Source organism: Carassius auratus, chromosome 9, assembly GCF_003368295.1.
Source record: "Carassius auratus strain Wakin chromosome 9, ASM336829v1, whole genome shotgun sequence".
Classification (NCBI taxonomy): Eukaryota; Metazoa; Chordata; class Actinopteri; order Cypriniformes; family Cyprinidae; genus Carassius; species Carassius auratus.
In genome coordinates, this window is record NC_039251.1 from 5397371 (window position 1) to 5423456 (window position 26086).

General features: G+C 35.9%; 2 protein-coding genes across 6 annotated transcripts in view; both read right to left on the reverse strand.

Annotated features, from left to right (window-relative positions):
* Positions 1-623: 623 nt before the first annotated feature.
* On the reverse strand, positions 624-4691 carry LOC113108208 (toll-like receptor 7). Its single transcript, XM_026271088.1, has 2 exons — positions 4594-4691; positions 624-3962 (listed from the first exon to the last, which is right to left on the reverse strand). Exons 1-2 carry the CDS (start codon positions 4600-4602, stop codon positions 822-824), a joined length of 3150 nt encoding a protein of 1049 aa, XP_026126873.1. The 5' UTR covers positions 4603-4691; the 3' UTR covers positions 624-821.
* Positions 4692-5445: 754 nt separating this feature from the next.
* LOC113108209 (FERM and PDZ domain-containing protein 4-like) overlaps positions 5446-26086 on the reverse strand; it is a 60365-nt gene continuing 39724 nt past the window's right edge. For 4 of the 5 annotated variants that reach the window (XM_026271089.1, XM_026271090.1, XM_026271093.1 and 1 more), the window contains 15 exons: positions 23004-23164; positions 22431-22533; positions 22134-22179; positions 19810-19914; positions 19192-19299; positions 17694-17825; positions 17495-17614; positions 16309-16445; positions 15105-15231; positions 14071-14160; positions 12952-13134; positions 11362-11488; positions 10039-11010; positions 8661-9731; positions 5446-6913 (listed from right to left, as the gene is read on the reverse strand). In XM_026271089.1, the coding sequence (XP_026126874.1) occupies positions 6795-6913; positions 8661-9731; positions 10039-11010; positions 11362-11488; positions 12952-13134; positions 14071-14160; positions 15105-15231; positions 16309-16445; positions 17495-17614; positions 17694-17825; positions 19192-19299; positions 19810-19914; positions 22134-22179; positions 22431-22533; positions 23004-23164 (3601 nt within the window). In that variant the 3' untranslated portion in view covers positions 5446-6794. Of the gene's footprint in view, positions 6919-8660; positions 9732-10038; positions 11011-11361; positions 11489-12951; positions 13135-14070; positions 14161-15104; positions 15232-16308; positions 16446-17494; positions 17615-17693; positions 17826-19191; positions 19300-19809; positions 19915-22133; positions 22180-22430; positions 22534-23003; positions 23165-26086 lie in introns of all 5 variants that reach the window. The other variant, XM_026271091.1, reaches the window with a different exon arrangement.

Genomic DNA, 26086 nt, shown 5'->3' on the forward strand with positions numbered 1-26086 from the left:
TGTATGTTTTTGTGATATGATAGAGAGGTGAATGTAGTTTAGCCATAAATTAAGGCTACTTATGTAAATGTGTATCATTATATATATATATATATATATATATATATATATATATATATATATATATATATTCTTATAAGAATGTACAGTTCTGTTTCGTTACCACATATTTAAGGCAATAACACGTTGCTGTGGTTTTCTCTTTGAATCACTTTCATACCAGTCCCATGAGATGCCTAGCAGTGTTTAATTTTGGTGAAATGACTAAGGATTTACATGAAGCATAAAATTACTTAAATTAGCATAAAACTGTTACTACATAAAATGTATGAATCAGGGTTTTTATAGGTCACTAACACCTTCAAAAAATAAAATGGTAAAATAAACGTAAAAATAAATTAAGTAAAAATATTTTAAAACTTTCATATTTGTAAAGCTTAATTAAAATTCTTTAAGCCATTTATATTTTACAAGCTTAATTAAAAGCTTATTTTTTCTTTCTCATTTAGTTTATGATACTAACATTGTAAAAAAAAAATACAAATTAAAAGCTATGTAGACATGTTAAAAAAAGTTGACAAAATTAAAAGTCAATTCAAAGTATTAGTATAATTTAATAGTATTGCAGTCATAATAATAATAATAATAACAGTAAAATTATTATGGTCATAAAATTTGCACTTTTTAATTGAAGCACAATATGTTACACTGCAGGACTCCAAGTCAAGTTTCCAAATATGTGTCAACTACCCATGAAGCTTTCAAATGCAAAAATACAGCTTTAAAGCTTCAAATGCGTCCATGTGTGCAATGTGTCCCAATTACAGAGTTTCCTGGAAGAGTTTGTTGTATTGTTGACTCCCAGCTGACATGACACTTCTGAGACTGAACCAGAAGTACCTCTGCGCTTGAGGGTTCCTTGGCCACTCCAGAACTGATTTTTTATACAACCTCTTTCTCAGTCTGAGGTACTTGGAATGACAAGGCATTTTCTCCAAGAATATCAGTACAATAACATCATCCCTTTCATCCATGAGTCGCTGGTGGGCCAGATAAAACGCTGTCCTGAAGCTGCCGCTCCTGATGTATCGATTTGTCAAAATGAAAACAGTGCGTTTACTCAACTGTATGCTTTGGGAAAGGTTTTCAATGAGGGGACATCCAGGAACCCAATCCCGCTCTTCCAAACAGAGTTGCATCCCTGGGTCACCCTGGTCTTCCAGTTGAACACGAAGCTCTTGCATGACCCACTCATGAACGGCTGGATCAGTCATATCGTAGACGACAAAGGCATCGTAGACAGTGCTGTTGGAGGAAAGCCGACGGTATCCCTTGAGTTTGGCCAAGCAGAAGTGGTAGATGTACCAAACATCCCAAAGAAAGAGATGGCTGGAGATGGTGAGCGTCAGGATGCTAAGAATCACAGAGGTCATTAAAATGCAGAGGATGATGGATAGGGAATTGTGTTGGCAGGCTTGGATGTTGAGGAAAAGCACACTTTGACCTTTTTGGGCACTTGGTGAAGCGCAGGTGACGTCCATTGCAAGACGTGGGATGTTCACGGACGTCCGGTTAATCCATCGGACAAACCACGTGGCATTGCAGGAGCACACAAACCGGTTGTTGTTCAAGTAAAGGGTCTGCAGCTGGTCGATCACATTTGCTGGGAAACTCGACTCATCAATGAACTGGATGCGATTGTAACTGAGATCCAGGACTTTGAGGCTGAATGCATCCTTGAGAAAATTGGGGGTCAGTTTTACAATGTTGTTCTTGTGTAGAACCAGCGTTTGGATTGATTTTGTATAGTTAGACAAGCATTCAGGAACATCCGTCAGTTGATTCCCACTGAGATCTAACAGTTTTAGGTTTTTAAGGTTTGCAAGTCCCTCCCAATTGAATGACTTTAACCGGTTGTTAGTAATGTACAGGTCTGTGAGGGTGTCTGGAAGACCTTCAAAAACTTCTAGTGGGATGAAGTTCAGGTTGTTGCGAGAGATATCAAGAGACTTCAAGGACAAAAGTTTCTTAAAGTAGTTGGCATACCTTATGTCTCCGTCTCTCCACAACATATCAAGACGGTTGCCTTTGAACTCCAAATGCTCCAGAGAAAAACTCTCCATTTCTGTGTTGGTGGATGTCGAGATTTGATTATCGTTCAGGATTAATTTGTTCAGCTTACCCAGGTTCTTTGTAAAATTCAGCATATGGGTCAAACCCTCAGCCACGAAGTAATGGCTGTTACGGCTGATATCCAGAACCACCAGGCTGCTCAGTTCCTGAAATGCTGAGGAGAACATCAAATCTAGACGATTGTCCGAAAAGTCTAGATATTGTAAATTCTTCAAATGGACAAACTCAGAACCGTTCAAACTCTGGCTCATGGCGTTCCCAGAGAGATTCAGACAACTCAGCTCATCGAGATCCAAAAATCTAGAATGAAGGAAAAATATGTTATTCCTACTAATATCCAATGTTTTTCCAAAGGAACTACATTCGTTGTTGAAAGGACTTGAAATCCAGAGTTCCTTGTCTTTGTATTTGCAGCTGCGTGCATATTCGTCGTAAAGGAAGTAGTGCATATCCTTCACTTCTCCACTGTGGTACTGTGCACCTTGCGTCATTGGAGAACCATAATGGTTTACTCTGTGATTAGCAAGCAAAGTTTCTCCTTGAGAAGGCATTGAGATTTTGTTGTCGGACAAGTTGATGATTTTGAAGTTTTTCAGGGTCCTCAGGACGCTGAGATGTGCTATCTTTATGAAGTTTGTGCCGAGATCAATGAGCTCCAGTTTGTTCAGTTTAGCCAATGGTTGGATGTCTTCCTGCTTGAGTTCTTGAAACACATAGCCTCTGATTCTTAGGACCTTCAGAGATTTAAGGTGATGGAATGATCTTGAAAGGTTGAGGGCTGTAGGATACACCTGGAGCTCGTAATTGAAAGACAGATCCAACTCTTCTAGATTAGGCAACAACGAAGGAAAGGAGGTGCATGTTATCTCCTTAGCCAAAAAGTTGCTCGAGAGGTCTAGAAGAATAAGTTGAGTCAGATTTTGAAACCACTCAGAAGGAATGTGTGTTAAAGAATTACTATGAAGCCGAAGAGTATTCAGGTTCTTCAGGGTCTTGAAGGAGTTTGGATGAATCTGAAGGGGAGCGTTATTTGGGCATGGAACGCATGGGAAAGGTGCATTATAACAACGTGGACAATTCCCACTCAAGTCCAGTATCTCCAGCTCCGTCAGGTTGTGAAAGTCCATCTCTGTTATTGTCTGAATATTGTTGTTGTACAGGTACAGCTCTTTGAGGCTGGATGGGAGTTGGTGGGGGATGTAGGACAAGTTGTTAGACTTCAGAGAGAGCAAAGTCATCTTGTCAAGCTTCAAAAATGCATCCTTTTCGATATAATATGATGTGTTACACGGGTTCCGGAAGTAGCAGTTCTGGCCGAGATACAGTTTTTGGATATTTGTTAGTTCTGTCAGATTCTCCTTAAGGATTGAATAAATACTATTGACCTCGAGACTCAGAAGCACTATGTTGGAAGGCAGGCCCTTTGGTATGCTGGACAGCTGGTTACCATCCAAATAAAGCGACTTGAGGTTCTTTAGCTTCCAGAAGGTGCCGTTGTCAATTGTCAAGCTCTTGGTGCAGACGCGGTCTTTGGGTCCGACCTTGATTGGTACGCAATTGCAGCGCAGGTCGATCTCAGTGATGTTCTGCAGTTTGTGAAACGAATCGTTTGTGATATGGGGTATGTGGTTGATCGTTAGTGTCAGGTTGGTGGTATTCGCTGGGATTCCCAAAGGAATTTCGGTTAGTTCTCGTTCAGTGCAGTTGACGGTGACCTCGCTCCCATTACTAGCCAGAGAAACGTCACACTTCAGACTTTTGGGGTACCACTCGGCTGCATCCAGCAAAAAGATGAGACCAGCAAAGATGATGAATTTCTTCTCTGTCATCTAAAAGAGGAAGATAGTGTGTGTTAAAATGTAGAGTAATGATCGTACAATAGAGTCTATATACAGTAATTGTCATTCACAAACTTATGCAGTCATTATGCACTCTCCGAATGTGAGGCACACTTTCATTTCATATGTACCCCAACATTGTGCATATTTGTACCAAATGGTATATATTGCATTTTGAAAGGTACCATAAGCATGTATGTAGGAAGGTTTGTTTTGTGAGCTGTAGCAATGGATAATGATTATATTAAGAGCTTCATCTGTGTTCAATTGCATTAAGCTGGATTCAGATGTATGGCATCAACTTGATAAATTGCTAAATGTTTTTTTTTTGCCCACAGCTCTATTTAACACAACACATTTAACATATTTACAGTAACTCTAAATATATTTTCCCCCAAATCAATGCGCAAAATGTAATTCTTTTTAGTTAAGCTGATATTTATAGCATAGTTTTAAATATGTGAAAATAACAAACATTTTCAAACATTCAGGAAATAAACTAACATTTTATGAATATACTGTATTATACTGTATATAGTGCGTTAAGAAAAATGCACTTGAGACATGATGACTATATGAGAGAGCGGAGTACTGTAAACGAAATAAACATTCAATTACTTACCATCTTCATCAGACCTTGGGTTCTCTTTTGACATTTGTGGCTTGTTGTTCAGTACTTTTGATGGTTTGTCAAGTTGCACACCCTGTGCTACTTGAAGAACAGGTGTCTTTGACCAATGTTAGACCACAAAAAAAAAAAAAAAAAAATTACAAACAAAAGTGAGAGTGGGTATATTTAACCATAACATCCCCTTGAAAACAAAGTTGTTCTGAATCTTTTTTCCTTGTATTTCTACAAAGTGATTATATTACCAAACTTATACCGAGCAGCATTGTTATCTAAACTTTTTATAATGGATGAATTATATTATATATTATATGTTATTAGAACAATATTGTCACTGAAACACCACCATAAAGAGGAACAACATTAGTTTCATCCTTTATCTTCAGGGACAAGTTATGCACTCGAGATTAGTCAAAACAATGTCAGGGGTTTGCTCAAGTTCTGCTATGATTTCTTAATAAATGAAAGCAAAACCAGAAAAAGTGAAGCACTTCAATTTTGAAATGATTAAAAATATTCTCTCTGTCCAACACAACAATTGCTTCTTCAGCACACAGAAAGAGGAAGAGTATTTAAAAAAAAAAATGTTATTCACATGCTATTTATAAATTAATTACTGGCATAAGACAGGAAATAAAATCACTTGCTAAGAAAAAAAAGAAGACTGCACGAGATCACAATTTTAAAGTTGAAATATTTAATGAAGATGATTCAAATAAACTACATAACGATTATTATTTAAAGTCAGTATGAAATCAAAATGGACCTATTTACTTTCTTAAATTACTTTCCTGGTTTTACTGTGAACAATTTTTAAGTGCAGGTTATTACAAACAAATAAAAAAAGTAATATTATTTCAGCAGAATGTGGTAAATTATTCCACCTCAAAAACGATTTATCAACCACTATTTTCATCAAATCATGGATAAAATACTGTTCTACATTTTTCTTGAAGACATTACACAGGGAAATACATCAGATGACAGTAGTTAGAATGGTTTGAGAACGATGCTTAACGTTGACTTTAAATTGTTTAAGTAATGTATGCATTAGCCAGTCAAATAAGAACAGCGAATAAAACAGTGCAAGTTGAGAACAGAATTACAGTTTACAGGTCATATAGTGGCTTAAATTTATCCTATTTCTGAACGTGAAGCTCTTCTGGTATAATGACTAAAATAAAAACATGGAACAAAACAGATGCATCTATCAGGTGCTGCGATATATATATTGTCTTTTAAAAATTCTATGTATTGTAGAATATTTCCTTTTCATTTTACATATTACACAAAATATACACAAGCACTGTTATCACAGTGGATCGCAATGGCCGGATTATCTCGATCTTCATGACAAACGTACAGTATGCATGATATCATATGGCTTTACTATGGCTAAATAAAAGCAGTGATTTTCAGCGTAGAGGTGTATGGCCCTTGCTGCAAACAAATAACAGCGTGCCGAATGCAAATGTAGCTTATACTGTAGCTTAAATAACTTTCCAAAGTCTCCACGCAAAGTAAATTAAGTGACTTCCCGAATCGCTTCAACTAGCGCTTTGAAATGTTCTTTTGCTGCTTAACAAAAAATCCCCAGAGCTTAAAAGCCCTGTACATGCAGTCTAAGAGAAAGTGGCGAAAAAGAGACATATATGAAGTGACCAGTGCAAGAATTTCTCAGAGCAATGTACAGTTCTTATTCCGGGATTGTGTGTCGTCCAAAGGAATCAGGAGATGGACTTGCCTTGCTCCACTGCTTGTCGTCTTAAACTTGTTTTCTGTGCTGACTTCTGTAATATCACACGATCTGAAATTCGCTTTCATTTCAGGAGCTTAAAGTCAACAAGAAATCAAAATGTGATCCCATTTACTTTCTTAATGCACATTTGTGTCTTTCCAACTCCTTCCCTCCAACCATTCTGGCACAAAATACCAACTTTTTGCAATCCAGTTCTGGCGGATACAAAACGTCACATTATGGAAGCCAAATGGGTTTTGAGTTTCATGTTGACTTTGGGAATGACAGTGTTGGAATGAGCTCTTTCAAAGGGTTTATTGGGTGATTACAACCAGTTCCATAAAAAGTGTCAATGCTCCCTGAGCCAATAGTTGTCTTAAGATTCCTTTTCTGCCTCCCTGAGGCAACCAGAGCGGGGGTTATTTGAGGCCAAGTGCAAGAATGAACAGGGAAGCATTCAACACCTCCGATCACCTCTGGTTTGGCACATAGGAAACTGTGCTATGGATGAATATGAACGTTTCGTGAGAGAAGACGACGATTCTTCCATTTTACAGGAGCTCCATCTGCAGCATGCTACACTGGGGGAAGAAAAAGAGAGGGATAAATTAGTCGGCCAGTATTCGTCTCGTAATTTCATGCTTCTGGATATCTGAAATCCCCTTAAAGTTCCTGCTCATCCTGATTAGACATGATAAGGTAATGACTGAAACGAATGACGTCAATGATAAGCTGAGGCGGGATACTTCAGAAACATTCTACAAAAGGCTTAATGTTCCACATCAGGAAATTCTAATTGCATCCTAAATCTTAAAAACTTTAAAATAGTAATTCCTGATTTAAAGGTGAAGTGGTCCATTTCTGCACCACTAATGGTACTGTATAGAATTGTATAGACTTTTCTAGAAAATATCTTCTTTGACGGCAGATGGGTAAATGACCATTTTACTTTTTGCTGAAAAACCTTTTAACTGCAGTTTATCTACTTTAAGACAATACTTATAAATAGCATTGACTTCCCCTTTTTACTGCATTGAATCACAAAGTACAAAATCTGGTCAACAGAATACACCTCTATGTGTATTTTCTCTATAAGTAATCTACAATAATTAGCATAAGTATTCATCCCTTTTTATAATTGTTTGTCATAAGTATTCAACCCTTTTAATAAAATGTCGGAATTAATCACTGGTGCAACCTTCGTATTGTACATCACATAACTAGTTAAATATTTTTTGTGTACTCAAGGACTTTCAATTGATTGTGACATAAATGAGTCAGCACTGTGGAAGATCATGCAGAAAAAAAAAAACCATTCAGCTCTATGAAACAGTAATTGAAAAGCACCAGGCAGGGATTTCCATGTCATTGAGTTTCCCTTGGAGTAGCAGTTTAATCAATAATTAAAAAATATATGACAGCAGTAAATGCACTAAGAACAGGGTGTTCTCAAATGGTGTGTCATCTTGCATTGAGAAGACGGATGAAGGAAGACACCAAGAGACCAATGTTACAAGCTCCAGACTGTGCAAATAACAACAGCTGCTGCCACTGAAGAGAAGCTACTGTTAAAAACGTCATGCAATATTTCGGATACAGATATGCCAGAAGAATAATCTATCAGACTAAAAAAAATTTTAATGTATAATCAGAAATGTGAAGGTTTTGAGGCTGGAGGGCCAAAAGAATGGAGCAAGATATAGGACTCAGCAACACACATGGAACTCAAGGAAGACGAAAACAAGAGCCCAAGCATAAATACAAAGATACACAGGAAAGACTAAAAAAAACAAAAACATTTATGTCCTTTAGTGGTCAAGAGTTTACGGGCCAATTGCACCATCTGGGTGCAAGTTACAATTTACCCTAGTTTTGAAAAAGGGTTTCTTACTTTCAATTTACTGTATGCACTACTAAATGTTTTCCCATTGCACCTTGTTATTTACTTGAAACAACTATTCATAAACAATATTTACAGAAGCCTCCAACCAGGAGTAATGGTTGGAATAAAATCTCAGATTGATAAATTCTTGTTTTATCTGACAAACTTCAATTCAAGAGAGGCAACATTATTTGAATAAATCTCCTTTTATTGGCTTTGCATCACCAACCTGATCTAAAAAAAATCAATAATTTTTACCTTTTGCTCACCAGCTCCAACTAAATATTAAATGATTCAGCTGTTGAGCAACAATGTTAGTCTCTAACTCCACATGGTCAAGCTTTGCAGATTCTCCATAGCAAAAATGAACAGATGGATAATGATGTCATTAGGTTAGGTAAATGTCGCATTTGACAAGTTTAACTTTCAAGCTTGGAGTACCTGTAGTTTCTCTGATCTTGGGCAATCTTTGGCATCCCTCTCGGCCTGACTCTTGGCCAGCCTGTCCGTGGTGCTTCCGAGAAAATGTTCCATCTACGCTCTGATTTGGATATCCGAGACCTTTCAGAGAGGACTCTCCATGCAGATGGACGCTATCCACTGTGCACAGGGGAGAGTCCATTGGCGTCACGCTGCTACTGCTTCCTGTACTGCAGCCGGCATCGATGGACGAACACTGGGAGCTCTGGAGGGAATGAATTCCCTCGTTCTGTAAAGACGACATCCTTTTGGACAAGTGGTACTCGTATAACCGTGTCACTTCTTGTTCGGATGAAGCTGCCTTGCTCTGTTGATGCTCGTTCCGGGCTCTTTCAGTCATGAATTGTTCTTTGGCGGGGGAACTTGTGTTCAAGTCTGTTGAGTCCTTCAAACTGGCTTTTTGCATTACCCTGTCTGCATGCAATGGACCACCATCGCCAACTACCTCAGAGTAAACGTGCTCTTCAGATTTATTATTCAGAATCATAAGCAATCTTTGATTGCTTTCTTGAAACGCATAAGACATCCTCTCCAAGTCAAAGGGACCTGAACGCTGGGAATCCAGTCCATTGAAATTGTTGTACATCCCAACAAGATCCTCTGATTCTGTGATGTTCATCTGACGAGCTTCCGCTTGGGCGCTCAATTTCATCCCATCATCTTGCTCCTTGAGCTTCCCCTGCGGCATTCCCATCATTATGTCCCTGTGCATTTTGTTGAAGTAGTCCGTCAGTGACTTGGTTTCCATTGTTTCTGGCTCCATCTCAAAGTGGTCTGAACAGAGATTGGCAACCGCGGCGGACTGGGAGTCATCTAGAGACGCCCTGACCTCACACGGCACCAAGCGAAACTCAGTCTCCTCTTCAGCTAGAGATTGGTACCCTTCGGCTGTGGCTACTAACATTTTCAGAGAGTTTTCGGAGAGTTTCTGAGCTGCGGCCAGCTCTGAGCTCTCCGTCATTTCGGACGAATTTGTCTCATTCCCAGAATCAGAAGAGGACTCAGGGCTAAAGGACCGAGATATTTCTACACCTGTGTGTCACAAAGAGACAGACATTTTAGCCATCACACAATACACACGTATACTTTAAAATAGTTTATTTGTACAAAACGTTGAAGGTTATGAAATGCAACAAATAAGAACATAAATAATAAAATACATTAACAAAAATGAACCACAAATCATGATGAGATCTCAATTACATTTCTAATAAAGCAAATGCACACTGAATACATGGGGGTTGCATTGAAGACAATGGAATACGGAAAAACATAACCAAAATAAAGGAATGGCTGGAAAGTCGACATCAGTGAATAAACGTTACAATAGTGTAAGAACCTGAACTATTGTCTGATTGTGGATGAGACTGTTCCTCAGAGGCCGCCAATGCCTCCAGAGCTTGTAGTGTGGAGACAACGGCGGCATTGAACACTTCCCCGGTCCCACCGGCCACTTGCGTCGGAACCGAATCGATCAGCGACACAGGGATGTCATTTTTTATGCCCTTTCGCTCTTGGTGGTCATCTTCATCTGAGCTATCCCTGAACCCTGGCGGCGGAGCGGCTATCGCCAAGTTTAGAGACTGCAACAGGTCATCGCTGTCCTCCTCGTCATCGCCCTCTGGTGGCGGCGGAAGCGAAGTGAGGTCAATAATGTCGTCGCTAGATTCCGAGAGCGATAGGAGAGAGTTTGCCTTGTCCTTTATCTCCCCCATCATCATCATCATCATGTCCTCCTCACAACTTATGTCATCGTCATCCTCTGCATCATCCGTAGTCTCGGCGTAGCAGATATCACGCAGCAAAGGCTCCTCGATGCCTTCCGTCGTACCAAATATCTTAGCGTCTCCGTAGACCATGTGGGAACCGTACTGGAAGCCGTCGACCTCCAGTGATGCTTCCAGTGGCTTGTAGTCCTTCTGTTGCGCGTACATGTACCGGTTCTCCTCCAGCACTTCTGGGATGTCCTCCATCAGTCTTTGGTATCCCAAGTTCTGGGGGTTCACAGAGTCCAGCGGAGGATCGCCGAATATAAAAGACACCTTGGCGCTTCTGGGCGACTCTTGAGGTTTGCCTTTTGGGACACTGAAGTAGGGCTGAGGATGCATGTGGCTTGCTCTGCTCGTCCTCTCGGCTTTTTCGTCCCCATACATGCGATGCTGCAACTGGTGCATTTCAGAGACAGTGGGGGAAATATCAAACTCTCTTCGCCCACAAATGGCGTATTCTGGGTGGGGCTCGTCACATGCACTGCAGGAACTGTAATTCCAGTTGATTGCTTGCTGGTTGTGCTTGACCCTTGAGTCTTGTCCTTGGGTGTAAACAAAAAAAAAAAGGAGAAGACGCCAATGTTAGCATGTTTTAAAGTATCAGATTTAAGATTTAAACCATTTAAATATGGCGATTCTTTAACTTTTTGATTCAAATGACCCCCGTGGTCCAATGTAATATTCCAAATATTGGCCAAAAATATTCCATTATACAAGCCAAAATATATCTGTCTGTAATTACGACAAATCTGGTTGTTTTCAAACTCTTTATCAACCAAAAAACAGAGGTGTTTGATAAAGTATGTTAAATTAATTTACCACTGCCTTATATAATAATATTTCAAGCTGACAGATGAATTGCTATATTGTTTAGTTCATGTGCATGCTCTTACCTGCAGTGTTACTGTTGTTCGCCATGTTGAAGATGGACCTCCGTGAATCGACCAGCAGTCTGTAATAACCAGCTGTCAAACATGCCAGGTTCATAGCGTCACTGGATTCCATTATAAGTGTGATGGGCTGCAGAAAGAGGTTTAAATGATTTTAGTGATCCTTAAACTCCCTTAGTGGTGGTAAAATTATTAGTAACAAATGTTCAAGAGCAACCTACTGCTCTTAAAAAAAAAAACAGTAGCCTCTACAAAAGCTGTTTCTTACAGAGCACATGTCATGCAGGAAAAAAATATAAGGCTAAATCGTGCGCACGATTTAATAATTCGTTCCCTCAATGTATTAAAACGTGCAAACGATTACTATTGTGTTCACTCAATTTGTAAAATGTGCGCACAATTTACTAATTCGTTCCCTCGATTTGCTAAATCGTGCAAACAATTGTGCAAACAATTACTATTGCGTTCCAATTTATTTATTTTTTCTTGCATGTCTTGTGCGGGGCTCCGTAGTTTCTCAATAAATTGTTACATTCAGTAATGTTAACAGTTTTTAGTTTTCAGTTCACGCTTGCAAAGCAATGTTGCAAACTTAAAGTACTACATGTATTGACTTATGTTTTATAAAATGAAGCATGCATATGACAGTAACTATGAATTATTAAAACATATTTTCTTTGTAAGCACTGGATGAAAGGGATGTTGAACAATGTGTTATATACGATTGGTGTAATGCATGTGGTAAACAGTCAGTAAATAGTATTTATCAATAATTTATTAATAATCAAAACAATCTGCGAGGTAATACAGTTCATTATCTGTTTTACCAAATGAAACGTGCAAATGTCAGTAACTGTCAATTATTAATTCATGGTTTCATAATAAACATTGGATAAAAAGGATGTTGAATTGTTCTTTATATTGTATGCAATTGGTGAAATGCATGTGAAAAATAATCAATACATAGTTTTCATTAATCAATAATTTATATTTTCAATATGCATTTATTGACTCAACTATCTGTTTTATAAAATGAAGGATTTAAATATAAATTATTAATTCCCATTTTCACAATAAGCATTAAATAAAAGGCATGTTGAATTGTTATGTGTCTTTAATATTGCATACAAATGGTTTAATGCATGTGGTAAATAGTCAATAAATGGTATTAAATTATCAATGATTTATTAATAATTAATAATAAAAATAATCTGTCATGTACTGCAGTTTTTAGTTCATGTTTGCAAAGCAATAAAGCAAACTTAATATAGTAGTTTTGCGTCATTAACACTACAGTAATACATGTGGTAAACAGTGAATAAATAGTTCAAATTGATCAATATTAAGTCAAAATAATCTGCAATGCAATATTGCATACTGACTTAAATGTTTTATAAAGTGATGCATGTAATTGTAAATAATGAATTATGAATTCATGATTACGTTATTACAACTGGGTGAAAGGGATGCAGAATGAAATGAAAGTTGTCCTCAATACTGTTATGCAAAGGTAATGCACTCAAAATGTTTGAATGGAAAAAATATTAAAACCAAATGCTTTTTGCAAACAAATGATGTTTTTCTCCATCGCACCTTAACGTCCAGGACATGAAGCTCCACTCGCACGTTTCTTTCGTCCTCCGTGTACATTTCGATGCGGTTGACGTGGCTGAAGTCGGCCAGCAGCGCCACCAGGTTGGTTTTGGTGTTGATGACGTGACTGATGCCATAGCGCGGCCCCACCAGCAGAATCACTTCTGTGTGTTTCTCTCCTTGCTGTCAGATCACAAACACACAAATAAACAGCTGCTTCAAACGCCTTCAGCTCATGTACGAAAACCATACATTTCCATTATGACTTTGTATTTTATAATAGAGAGGAGTATATGTAAATGGGAAATCTATAATGTTTGCAGTGCTCGGTAAGAAATATTTATCCTCGGCCTGTCAAATTCTTCAATAAAATATTGCAAATAGCAAACATATGTAAAAAAATAAATAATTATAATGATAAAAATTATAAATTTTACTAAACAGAAATAGCAGAAAAACTTAAAATAAATAAAAAATAGAATAAAAGAAATCTATATAGAAATCACATGAAAAATAATGCTAGAATATGAAAATAGTGGAATTATTTTTAATGGTTTATAATTTAATAGTTTAATAAGAAAATCATTAGAAATCATTAGAAATATAAATGCATCTTTACTAAACAAAATAATACAGTTGCAAAAATAAAAAATAACCTTTGACTTCACAAAATATAGTGTGAATGATTATTAATTTGTTTATAATGTTTTTAACAAAAAAAAAAACATTAGAAATCAAGTTGCAAAACAGAACAGCATAATAAAAAAAGTTAATGTTAACACGATTTTTTTAGTTTTATATTTAACAAAAATACAATTATTAGAAACCATATTTTCATTACAGAACAGAAATAAAAGCAAAATTTTCTAAGAAAATTCCATTTAAGAAATAATTTTCCATTTAAAAAAAATAAGTAAAATAAAAAAAAATAATAATAATGAAATAGCAGCAAAACTAAAAAGAAATAAAAACCACTTAATTTGCTACGGAAATTAGAATGTAGTGTAATGCCGTAGTTTATTGTGTAATACACTGAAGCTTTGAGCTCTGGATCTGCACTGGAAGCCTCCGCTGCTGATATAATGACTGTAATGAGTGAATGTGTGTCTGTGCACTTACCACCAGCGTGGACTTGAACACTTGTCCTCCGTACAGCCGGAGATCACTCAGATATTTCAGGTAGTGGACCTTCGCCTGCAACGCCGTCAGCTTCAACACACAGCACAAATCCCGGCAGAATTAGGGAACAGAAAGTGTAAATCACAGAAATAGAGCACTCTTTCTTCTGCTTTTTGAATATGTGCATCTGGGAAACACAAGATCAACTACTGTAGGTTTATCTGCAGTTTGTGCTCACAAGATGCTTTATCACAACACTGAAGCTCAATGCACTATAAAATAAGATATAATGCAGTACATATATATCTGATTATTGTTATTTCTTATATTTAAATCAGTTATAATTTAATTTAATCTTATATCTGCTCATATCTCATGCATTCCAATAATAATAATAATAATAATAATAATAATAAAAAAATAATAATTAATATATATATATATATATATATATATATATATATATATATATATATATATATATATATATATATATTTTTTTTTTTTTTTAGCATATTCGGTATGATTTTGTATATAAGCAGATATAAATATAATAAAAAATAAAATGCATATACAAACATTATAACTAACTTGATATAGTTGAATATAAATATATACATGTAAATATTTTCTAAATATTTAATGTATGGGTGCGTGTACACACAGTCAAACAAAAATGTATTTTGGATGCGATTAATCATTTGACAGCACTAATATAATGAAATAGAATATTTACACATGCTTGTATAAGCGATATAAATATATATTAAAATATAAAATTTATATATTTAACTACAAGTCAATTTATATATGCATGTATATGCCAAAAATGTTTAAATAAAGGTTGATATTCAACAACACACAGTATTAGTCTTTGCCGTGATGGCTCGTGAAATTTAACTAGTGCTGCTATTGTGAAAATCCTACAGCGTATTATATTATGCATTGAAAAATCTGGATTTTCAAAGGCAGCTGAAAAGATTGATTTTAATTCCACTTTTCATATGCACATCACGCTGTGAAAGTTTCTTCACCTTTTTGCCCGGAGGCACCAGGTTCTGGTTGGTTTTCAGGATGTGTGTGAGCGCTTTCTTGATGTTCTTCTCTTTCATGCTGGACAGAACCGCTGGAGGCAGGAACTGCGCCAGACCCCACTCCTTCCTGTCGAGACACGGCGGGAAACAAGAGCTTTCACGCTCAATTCAAACGCTCCTCGCAACAGTCCAGCACTTTTCATCTTTTCTTCTCATTTAAAGGAACCGACAACAGAAACTTTTCACTCGCCCTCATGCAGATCACACCGAATCATTTTCTTTCTTTGGTCAAATACAAACCGAGAAAGTTAGGAGAAACATTTGAGCTTCTGCTGTCCAGAAAATGTGAAAAATATTTATAAATGAAATAAATTAAGTTGTAAAATAAAGATTATTGGAGTGCATTTTTCAAGAAAATACTATCAGTTTCTTGTGTACTTCAGAATTTTACATCTAATTCAATGTTTATTGCCTTTTTTAAATATTTGTAGACTTTACTAACAATTTCTGAGTGAAAAACTAGTTTTTCTTCGTCTACAGCGAAGGTTTATTTCATTAAAAGACCAAAAAGCCTGAGAAAAAAAAGTAATGTATCTTCTGTTTTAATTACATTTTATTATTATTATTTGTATTTTTATTTTGTTAAAATGTTAGTAATTTTGTTGTGCCTTTGTCATTTCTATTAGTTTTTTTATTTTTATATAGTTTAATATTTTTTATTTCAGCTCTAGTTATTCTAGCACATCAAGTTAAATTAAATTAAAATAACATTACAATAAGAAATATTCTATAGCTGAAATAAAAAAATTAAAAAATTCATTTCCAGTACAAAATTATTAAATTATTTTCGTTTTAGCTAACTTTAACCCTGACTATGTTCCAAGTCTACTTGTATGGAGTTATATTATTTAATGAAATGTAATCTTTAACAGATTTTAAGTGCTTGGGAAGTAAAACACATTTCTGTAATGCCTGTTAGTGTATATTTTTGTCCTTCAGAGAGTTTGACGGTCACTGCACAGAAAAATAAGAAAACTACATGAAGACTAAATTAATTTTTTTTGTGTTCCACAGGGAAAATGAAAAATAAAAATCAACTCCACACAGGTTTGGATCCACATGAAGACAAGTATAAAAGCACTTTTAATAGTTGTCTGTCCTGCTGCTTTGATTGTGAGCACAGACGTGAATGTTGAACACTCACTCGATGTATTTCAGCGAGACCTTCTGTGTTTGTTTGGTGCTGAGCGTCAGGATGTACATCTGAAGAGCAGCCAGGCGAAGCGCCGTGTCGTATTTGAGCTCAGAGCCGAAACGCTCCTGCACCACGTCCTTACAGCTCTGCATTCAGACGAGACGAGAACCAGAAGTAATACACAGAGTGCTTTCGCAGACATAACCTTCCTCTCAGACATGACATACTGAAACAAACAGTTCAGCCAAAAATGAAAGTCTGCTGAAGATTTATTCAACATCAGGATGAGTTTCTTTCTTCGTCAGGTTTGGAGAAATGTAGCATTGCATCAGTGTCTCATCAATGGATGCTCTGCAGTGAATGGGTGCCGTCAGAATGAGAGTCTGATAAAAAAATCACAATAATCCACAGCACTCTCCAGTGAAAAAGTGCATCTCCTGTTGTCTCTCACATCAAAATCCAGACACATATTTGTTTAGAGCTGTTTAAACGCTGCTTGATCTGTGCAGATTTCGCTCCTGATTCAGACCAGAACACTGTTTCACTGGAGGAAGTGTTATTATGGATTATAGACTCTATGTATTTGAGTTAAAATCATCTTAATGCTGAATTTGTTTCATCTTCTGTCTTCTCCAGATGTTCACTGATGGACTGGAGTGCTGTGGATTATTGTGATGTTTTTATCAGACTCTCATTCTGACGGCACCCATTCACTGCAGAGCATCCATTGATCAGACACTGATGAGGTGCTACATTTCTCCAAATCTGATGAAGAAACAAACTCATCTACATCTTGGATGTCATGAGAGTGAGTACATTTTCAGCACATTTTTATTTTCAGGTGAACTGTTCCTTGAATATTAATCCCAAGCAGGACTTCACTGTTCATACTGCATTAACACAAACTCCAACACCAACTCTATGGTAACACTTTTAAAGCGATACTTCTTTCCTTGCTATTTACAGTAGCAATTGTAAATGCATATGCTGATTTTTTTGTATTATACTTGCACAAACATTGGATGAAGTGACAGAGAAACAAAGATGTGGAATGTAAACCTGATTAACAAGCAAACTGAAAGAAATTCATTGCACTTTTCTGATATATTAGGATGAAAAATATGAAGATTTTTTCTGAGGAAGAGAATGAGAAACGTATGCCCATAAACTGAGCTGACCGTCACAGACGTGTTACCTGAACGTAGAGGTAATCGAACGCAACCGCGTCTCTCCTGAGGAGATCCACCGGATCTTTTGGAAGGAAACTTAGACGGAAAAAGCACTTCATCTTATGTGAGCCCGGCCTTTGGGTCACCTAAAGAATGAGACATCATGACCACATTTCTCTGTGCTCTATATACTCTCTCATCTTCTCTAACTGCTTGTAAACGAACCTGCATTAGCATCTCCTGCTCGTGCAGAAGCATTAGCTTGGTTGCAGATCCTTCAGTCTTGTGCTCCAGCATCAGAGAGAAGTGCTCGATGCTTTTAATAGACAGCTTCTCTTGCAGGGTCAGAATCACATCCTTTCAAACAGGAGAACATCTGTTATTCATGTTCAACACTGCCAACACCTGACATGGTGCTGACGCCATTAGAAATGTTTTAATAAATAAATAAGCACTTAATATTATATATACAGCACTGGGTAGATTACTTGGAAATTGTAGTCCATTACTTATTACAATTTACATGATGGAAATTGTAGTTCGTAACAATTTATTGGATTACTAATTTTAATTTGATGTATTCTGACTTCATTTTAATTACTTTTAAAGTACTAATTGTTTAGCACATAGATTTAAATGGAGTTATTTTGTAACATATATATTCTATTCTTTGTTTTCAACAACATGAATTGCATTAAATATCAAATTACAAGAGTCTTTCCCAGACTGGAGTATATATATATATATATATATATATATATATATATATATATATATACAGTACAGACCAAAAGTTTGTAAACATTACTATTTTTAATATTTTTGAAAGAAGTTTCTTCTGCTCATCAAGCCTGCATTTATTTGATCAAAAATACAGAAAAACAGTAATATGTGAAATATTATTCACTGCTATTGTTTGGATATGTAGTCATGTAATAATAAAGTAACTGTAATTCGATTATGAGCATTTTAATATGCATCAATCAAATACAAAAATGGGAAAAAAATTACATTTTTTTTTTACAAAAACAAATATTATTTTTTAAATTACTTTAACTAACATATTAAAATGCTCGTAACATAGGATATTTGTGTAATATCACACTTGTCAATTATGGGTTGTCAAATATGTTTGGATTACATTCAAATTAATATTCCATAAAATACGTTAATGTTTAAAGGCTTGTAAGCTCTGTAAGATTTTATTTTATTTTTTGCTCACCAAGGCTGCATTTATTTGATAAAAAATACGGTAAAGAACATTTGTGAAATATTTTGTGTTCTCCGTGAATCTCTGTTAAAGTGTAATTTTTTTTGTGATGCTCCGCTGTATTTTCAGCATCATTCCTCCAGTCTTCAGTGTCACATGATCTTCAGAAATCATGAAAATATACTGATTTTACTGGTCAAGAAACATTTTGGATTATTACTAATGTTGAAAACTGTTGTGCTGCACAATATCTTTGTGAAAACTGTTGTGCATATTTCAGGATTCACAGATGAACAGAAAGTTAAAAAGAACAGCAATTATTTGAAATAGAAATCTTTTGTAGAATTAAAAATGTCTTTACTGTCACTTTTCATGTATTTTATGCATAATAGTATTAATTTCTTTTAAAAATACATTTTGCTTGCAACAATATTTTATTGCACCATTTTTTATGTTATTTTTGCTGATATGGTGCATCAGCAGTAATTTGTAAACATTGCAATGCTGAAATACCTTAATGGAGGTGTTGCAGTCAAACTTAAAGGACTTTGTTTGTCCGTTTTCCAGATACACCTTCAAGACATTTGGCATGAAGAGCAGAGAATTATCCTTCACGGTCTCCTGCGGATGAAAACACTCCGTCATGTTTCGAACATCTCTGAGCTGCATGAATAACACAACTAAAGTGGCTTTTATCTGCTCGCCGATCCATCAGTGAGTCACATCGCTGTGATGATATCAGCATAAAACACATGCGGCTGCATATTCTTAATCATTAACCTCTCGCCGTGCCACTAATTAAGACATACAGTATGAATGAACACTGATTTATGTGACGTGCATCCTCATAATCTTTCATCACAATGCAATAATTTGCTCCAGAGCTAAAATCACACTCTGGCTGACGTCATCAATCCTCTTATTCTAATCACATGACTACTTTCTGGTGCATAACGTCCACTTTTCACGATCCAATCAATCTCAGATGAGTATAATCAAAACCCTACAGTGCTTCTCACTGAATATCCGGATTGTTTCTCTCAGAGATTTTTAAGTAAAATGGGTTGCGAATGACAACTTGGATCTTTAAACTTAAAAAAAACACATTAAAAGTGCTGTGAATTCACTTACAGGTACTTGTCCGTTAATAATGACTTCTTCAGCAAAGCGCACTTTGACCGGATTGGATTTCAGCTTGGCCTTTTTAGCTGCACTGATGAAGGCAGATTTGGGCGACTGGATGGGAATAACAGAGGAACAAAAGAAGAAAAATGACTGAATATCAATGCGAACAAGTCATTATCTTCTGCCTAAGAGCTGAGCCAGAAACTAATAACCAGATCCAGATGAAATCTGCAGAAGGGTTATTAGCGTCAACTAAAGCTGTAAAAAAGAAATAGTTTTGTTCCTTTAAATTAAATATACGTGTTAAAATTAAAGGAACACATCAGATCACAACGTGGAAAAATATCATTATCATGTCAAATATCATATCTATACAGCTATGGCCTGGGGAATGCGTTAGGAACGAAAGGAGGTGTAAAGGAAAACTAACAGTGGGCTGAATTCAAAAACACCTTGAAAATCTAAATAAAAAATATTATGCAACAGGCTAGTTCATTTTGCTCAAATTTCATTGCATTAACTATGGCCTGACAACATTGGGGCGTGCTTTTTATCCTGATACCTAATGGCAGTCATTGTCTAGCCTGTAGAGGATCTGTACATCCCTTCATGGATATGCCTCTCCAGACCATCAATTTTTATTTGCATTTCTTTCTCCACAGCTTCTCCAGACATTTTCACGTCTGTCACATGCTCGGTTGTGAGCGTGCTCTCATCTGATAAAGGCACAGGGCGCTAGTAGTGCACCTGCCAATTCTGGTGTCCAATGGAAAATGCCAATCGAGCTCCACAGTGATGGGCAGTGAGCACAGGGTCCAATAGAGGACATTAGGCCCTCGGGCCACCCTCATGAAGTCTGTTTCTGATTGTTTGGTTAGAGACATTCACACAGTGGTCATTTTGTAGCACTCCGGCAGTGCTCATCCTCATCCATAGGAGCAGATACCGTTCCTTCTGATTGGTTAAGGACCTTACACGGCTCTGTCCAGCTCTCCTAGTGTAACTGCCTGTCTCTTGGAATCTCCTCCGTGCTCTTGAGACTGTGCTGGGAGACACAGCAAACCTGGCAATGGCACATATTGATGTGTCATCCTGCCTGTGCAGCCTCTGTAGGGTCCAGGTATCGCCTCATGCTACCAGCAGTGACACTGACTCTAGCCAAATGCTAAACTAGTGAAAAACAGTCAGAAAAGAGGAGTAGGGAAAAAAATGTCAGTGGCCTCCACCTGTAAAACCATTCCTGTTTTGGGGGTCCTATTATTGTTGTCCATCTAGTGCACTAGTTGTTAATTTCATTAACACCAAAGCAGCTACTTAACTGACCAGATCGATATCCCAGGAGCTTTACTGACTTGATGCTATACACTGATTAATAAGTGTTCCTTACATTTTTTTGAGCAGTGTACATATAAAAAACTTAAAACAAACAAGAATGAGAAATAGTGGCAAGTAGCTGAAATAAGATGACGTATAAACTATTAAAATAAACATTTAAATAAATCAAAAATATATATATACACACACATACACACACACACACACACACACACACAAAATACAAAAACACACAAAACTAAACAAATTACCTTGGCAATAAGTTGAGGCAAAATAACTACTAAAATAAGTAAAACTAATATATACAAGTGAATACAAATATACATTTATAGATTAATATATATATATATATATATATATATATATATATATATATATATATATATATATATATATATATATATATATATATATATATATATAAAAGATGCAAACACACAAAACTAAACAAACGTTGTGCCTAAATAACTGAAATAAAATATGTTTTAAAACTAAAATAATTAAAACTAATACATACAAATTAATAAAAACTATATAAACATTTTTTTTCAACTAATGAAATTGTTGCCTTGGCCATTAGCTAAAATAAAATAAATTTGAGTATTAAAATAATTAAAAACAAATTTAAAAATAATAAAAATTAAACTAAATGAAAATGGTGCCTTGACAGCTAGCTAAAATAAGAACTAAAATGATTACTAATCACTAATCAATAAAAATTAATAACTACAAACATTAAAAAATTTACACAAAGAAACAAAACCTATACAAAATGACAAAAACTAAGTAAAATGAAAATAAAAACGTAAAATATAAAGATAAATAAATTCAACACATCAACAAAAAATATAGTATAGTATATCACTGATAATAAAACAACATATAATACCTAAAGTAACACTGATCTGCAAACGTTTGGGGACTTTTGCAGAATTTAACCTCAAATTAGCCAAAATACTTACAAACTAACATGCACAACAGTCGATATGACTTACAGAGTACGGCTGCACCACAGTCAGGATGATGGACTCCTTACAACTTCTGCCAAAAATAATGGAAAAAAGACAATAAGAATATGAAATTTTCTAGATGGAATTAGGAATAGTAAAGCAAACCCTTGATCTAATACAATGACAGACATCTGACTCGGTGTTCATACTCATTTTGGGACCACAGTATATACATTTATTGTAGACAGAAACTGCTGGTCTGTTAGCATGTAATGAGTTCAGCTGAAAAACACATGTAGTATATGAAGAGCGACACTGTAATCATTTGATGGAGTTCAGTACCTGACCAGGTCAATGACTCGTTCCCGTGGAGCCGAACTCACGGCCTCCTCATTTATCATCACTATCTCATCTCCTGGGATCAGCTTCCCTTCTGAAGGCCCTCCTGCACATCCATCACAAACACACATCACACTTTTTGTTTTAGAAATATAATATAAACAGAAATATCATGCACCATGATAATGCACTTTTAATTTGGCCATTCATTTTTCTATCATTTTTTGCTTTTAAGGCATTCATACTTTTATTCAACAAGGATGCATTAAATTGTTCGAAAGTGACAATATTTCTGAAGGATCATGCAACACTGAAAACTGGAGTAATGATGCTAAAAATTCAGCTTGATCACAGCAATGCATTACATTTTAACATACTGTATATTCGTGTAGAAAACAGCCGTTTTAAACAAAAAATATTTCACAATTTTCTTTTTTTACTCTGTGACTGTTAAAAGAAATGCAGCTTTGGTGAGCAGAAGAGACTTATGCTTTCCAACTAGTTTCTTACTCATGTTGTATGAAATGACTCAATTGTATGATTTCATGCAGAAAAACCAGTCTCAGTTAGGGATACCTGGAGTAACCGATCGAACCACCACTGGTTTCTCGCTGCCTGCCACAAAGCCAAAGCCGAGCACCGGGTCGCGTCTCATTTCCACCTTTCTTGGTGCAGGAGGGACGAACTTATCCACATCAACACGCACTTCCTCCAAAGAGCTTGACTGTGAAAGGTGACTGAAAGACAGAGGAGGATATAGATCAAATTAGTTCAATGTTAACATGTTAACATTAACTCAAAACTGAGTTATCTTTTCTATCTATAATACATAAATACGTTTGTTTATGTTTTTTTTGTTTAGTATAATTATTTGATCCACACTATAGATGTGGTGTTCAACACTATAGATTACGACATACTCATAGATCAATTACAAAACTATACGGGCATTAAGGGACAGGCTTTAAGATGATTTAGATCCTACCTGCACAACTGTTATCACTTTATTTAAACGGAGAATCATCTCAATTAACAGCATTAAAGTATGGTGTGCCACAAGGATCGGTCTTAGGCCCTCTGTTATTTTCAATAAACATGTTGCCCATTGGTAATTTTATCAGTAAATGTGGAATGTTAGTTTCCATTGTTATACTGACAATACTCAGCTATATTTCAACAAGACCATTAGGCTTTTATGGCTCACCTAGTCTGACATAGTGAGAATGTGGAGAATTTTTTTTCTTTTCAAAAAATTGTATTTGGTGCAAATGCTGATATTTATATGGAAATCAAATATTAAATTCTTATGTTTTTATTATAAATGAAAGAGATCTTTATGATAGTACAGGAGCTACATCAGTCATCACTACATCTCCTTTGTTCAAAACATAATGCAATGCAGTCCGATGATGTCTGAGAGATTGATTATCAGATGTACGACTCACAAATTATTCTAAAAATGATTCATGGAGAATCAAGTAAAGCCGAGCTGTTTCAGTTCATTAGATATTTGATGCTGATAATTAAGAGGCCTTAGAAATTGATTTATGATACAGCATGCAAGATACAGTATGCAGAAAGTTTGCAGTTTCAGTCTTTACACACTTGGTTTCCTCAGGTGTCCAGAATACACAACTCTGAATGACCTCTTTCATAACAGCAACATGTGAGACGTGAGGTTTGGCATTCTCCATTAAGGCACAATACAGTGGAACTGAACCTAATAAAAGGTGTGGAAATGATGGGCCTCCGCAGGAACATCTATGCTGCGGCTGTCACAGTTCTCAAAGCTCCTGGGAACCATAATTTAGTGGGAGGCGAACAATGGCTTTCTAGTACAAAAGGTTGATGGGAGAAAGTGCTACAAGTGAAGAAACTGCTGCAAATGTTGATGACCCAGTTACACACCGTAATCATTCAAAACTGTTGGCTGGTTCAGTTGAGTCACCACACACTTCAAAATGAAACGTCATCTAAGAAGAGAAGAACGTGATGCAAAGGCACAGACTTTACTGGTAAAATGGAGAGATGCTGTATGAATGGTCTCATATTTCTAAGTATGATTGAATGATTCATCGGAACAAAATTGATTGTGACAGTCATATCACAAACTGATGTGACAGTCATAATCTGAAGGCTGTGACTTTATTAAATAAGCGTGTACCATATCGTGAGCTGCATGTGTGTAAATAAACACAGTGCCACGCTTCACTCTCAAACATGCAGTGCATATATGCATTTGAGACAAACTGCCAAAATAAAAGCTTGGTTTAATGTGAATAAAAATGAATGAAGAAATTAAGACATAATTATTATTATTATTGTAATTTTACAGTTGTGCCAAACAACAACAACAACAACAACAACAACAAAAAAAAAAAATTATTTATTAAGTACAATAGTATTATTACATATTTTAATTTAATTTTTTTTAATATATTTTAGTCATACTTTTTAAATGTACGGTACATTAGCAATGTTTAAATAATTCTTATTTTATTTATTTTTAATAAAAGTGATTTTCTTTTATTATTTACAATACTTTAAAATTGCAGGAATTTATTTCGTATTTATTTTAATTAAATAATACAGTGCGAGTCATGTTTTAGTCATATAGATTTTTCTTTTACAGTACATTAGTATTAATTATTAATTAGTATCAATACATTTCTTATTTTTAATAATGGTAAAACATTATATTTTGTAGTCAAAGACAGTGGGAATATGTATAATATTTATTTATTTAGCCTTTAATTCATGTTTGAATGATTTCAGGAGGACAGTCATTTTTGCTTATACGAAGCAGAAGCAATCCCAGTTAATTAATTAGTGCACATTATGAATAATAGCAATAAAGCTAAAGTATGGAAACACTATGCAGTGGTGTATGAGATGCATACTTGTGCACAATTAAATTTCTGAACATCTTCTGCAGGTGCATGTAAAGTAAAACACAAAGCATGATTTACACACCTAATGTATGTCTTTACCTCTTCATTTTCCTGCATCAGTGCTAAAAAGCTTCCCGTCATGGTCTGTCTCTGAACAAAACCCACCCTTATGTGGAGCTCTGTGTCCCATTATCTGTATTTTATCACTCAGCATAAGATTTGATTGTGGATTTAATATCATTATGTTTCCACGTTCCGCTCAGGTAACCAGCAAATAGCCTTTACATCACATCTTCTTGCGTTTCACTAATCTAATCGCTGCTAGTTTCCAAGTTATTGCTCACTCTTTATATCTTCTTGCATTTGTTGGTCTGTGAAGCGTGAGCTGCATGTCGTTAGCTAATTAAAGCCGTGGGCTGGAGGAGGCGGCGGGGAAGAGCCATCATTCTCGACACATGTTCCAGCGCACCGCGAAGGGCTACAATTAATCTTTCAAGACGCGGCGAGAGCGCGAGAGGTCATGTGTGCGCTGCATGAGACCATACTCAATGCAGCTACAACAGATCTGTTAAAGGCCATTAGTTCATGGACAGGTCTTTGTTTAATAAATCTAGGATGGTGCAACACCAAGGTCAAGGACTCAGTTCCTAAAGAAATGCATGTACTGATGAAAAGCAGTGGGCAATATGACCAAAATATTTTGCACTAAATGTTCTACTCAAGTCAAGCAAGTCTTTGCAAAATAGCCAATAAACACACACACACACA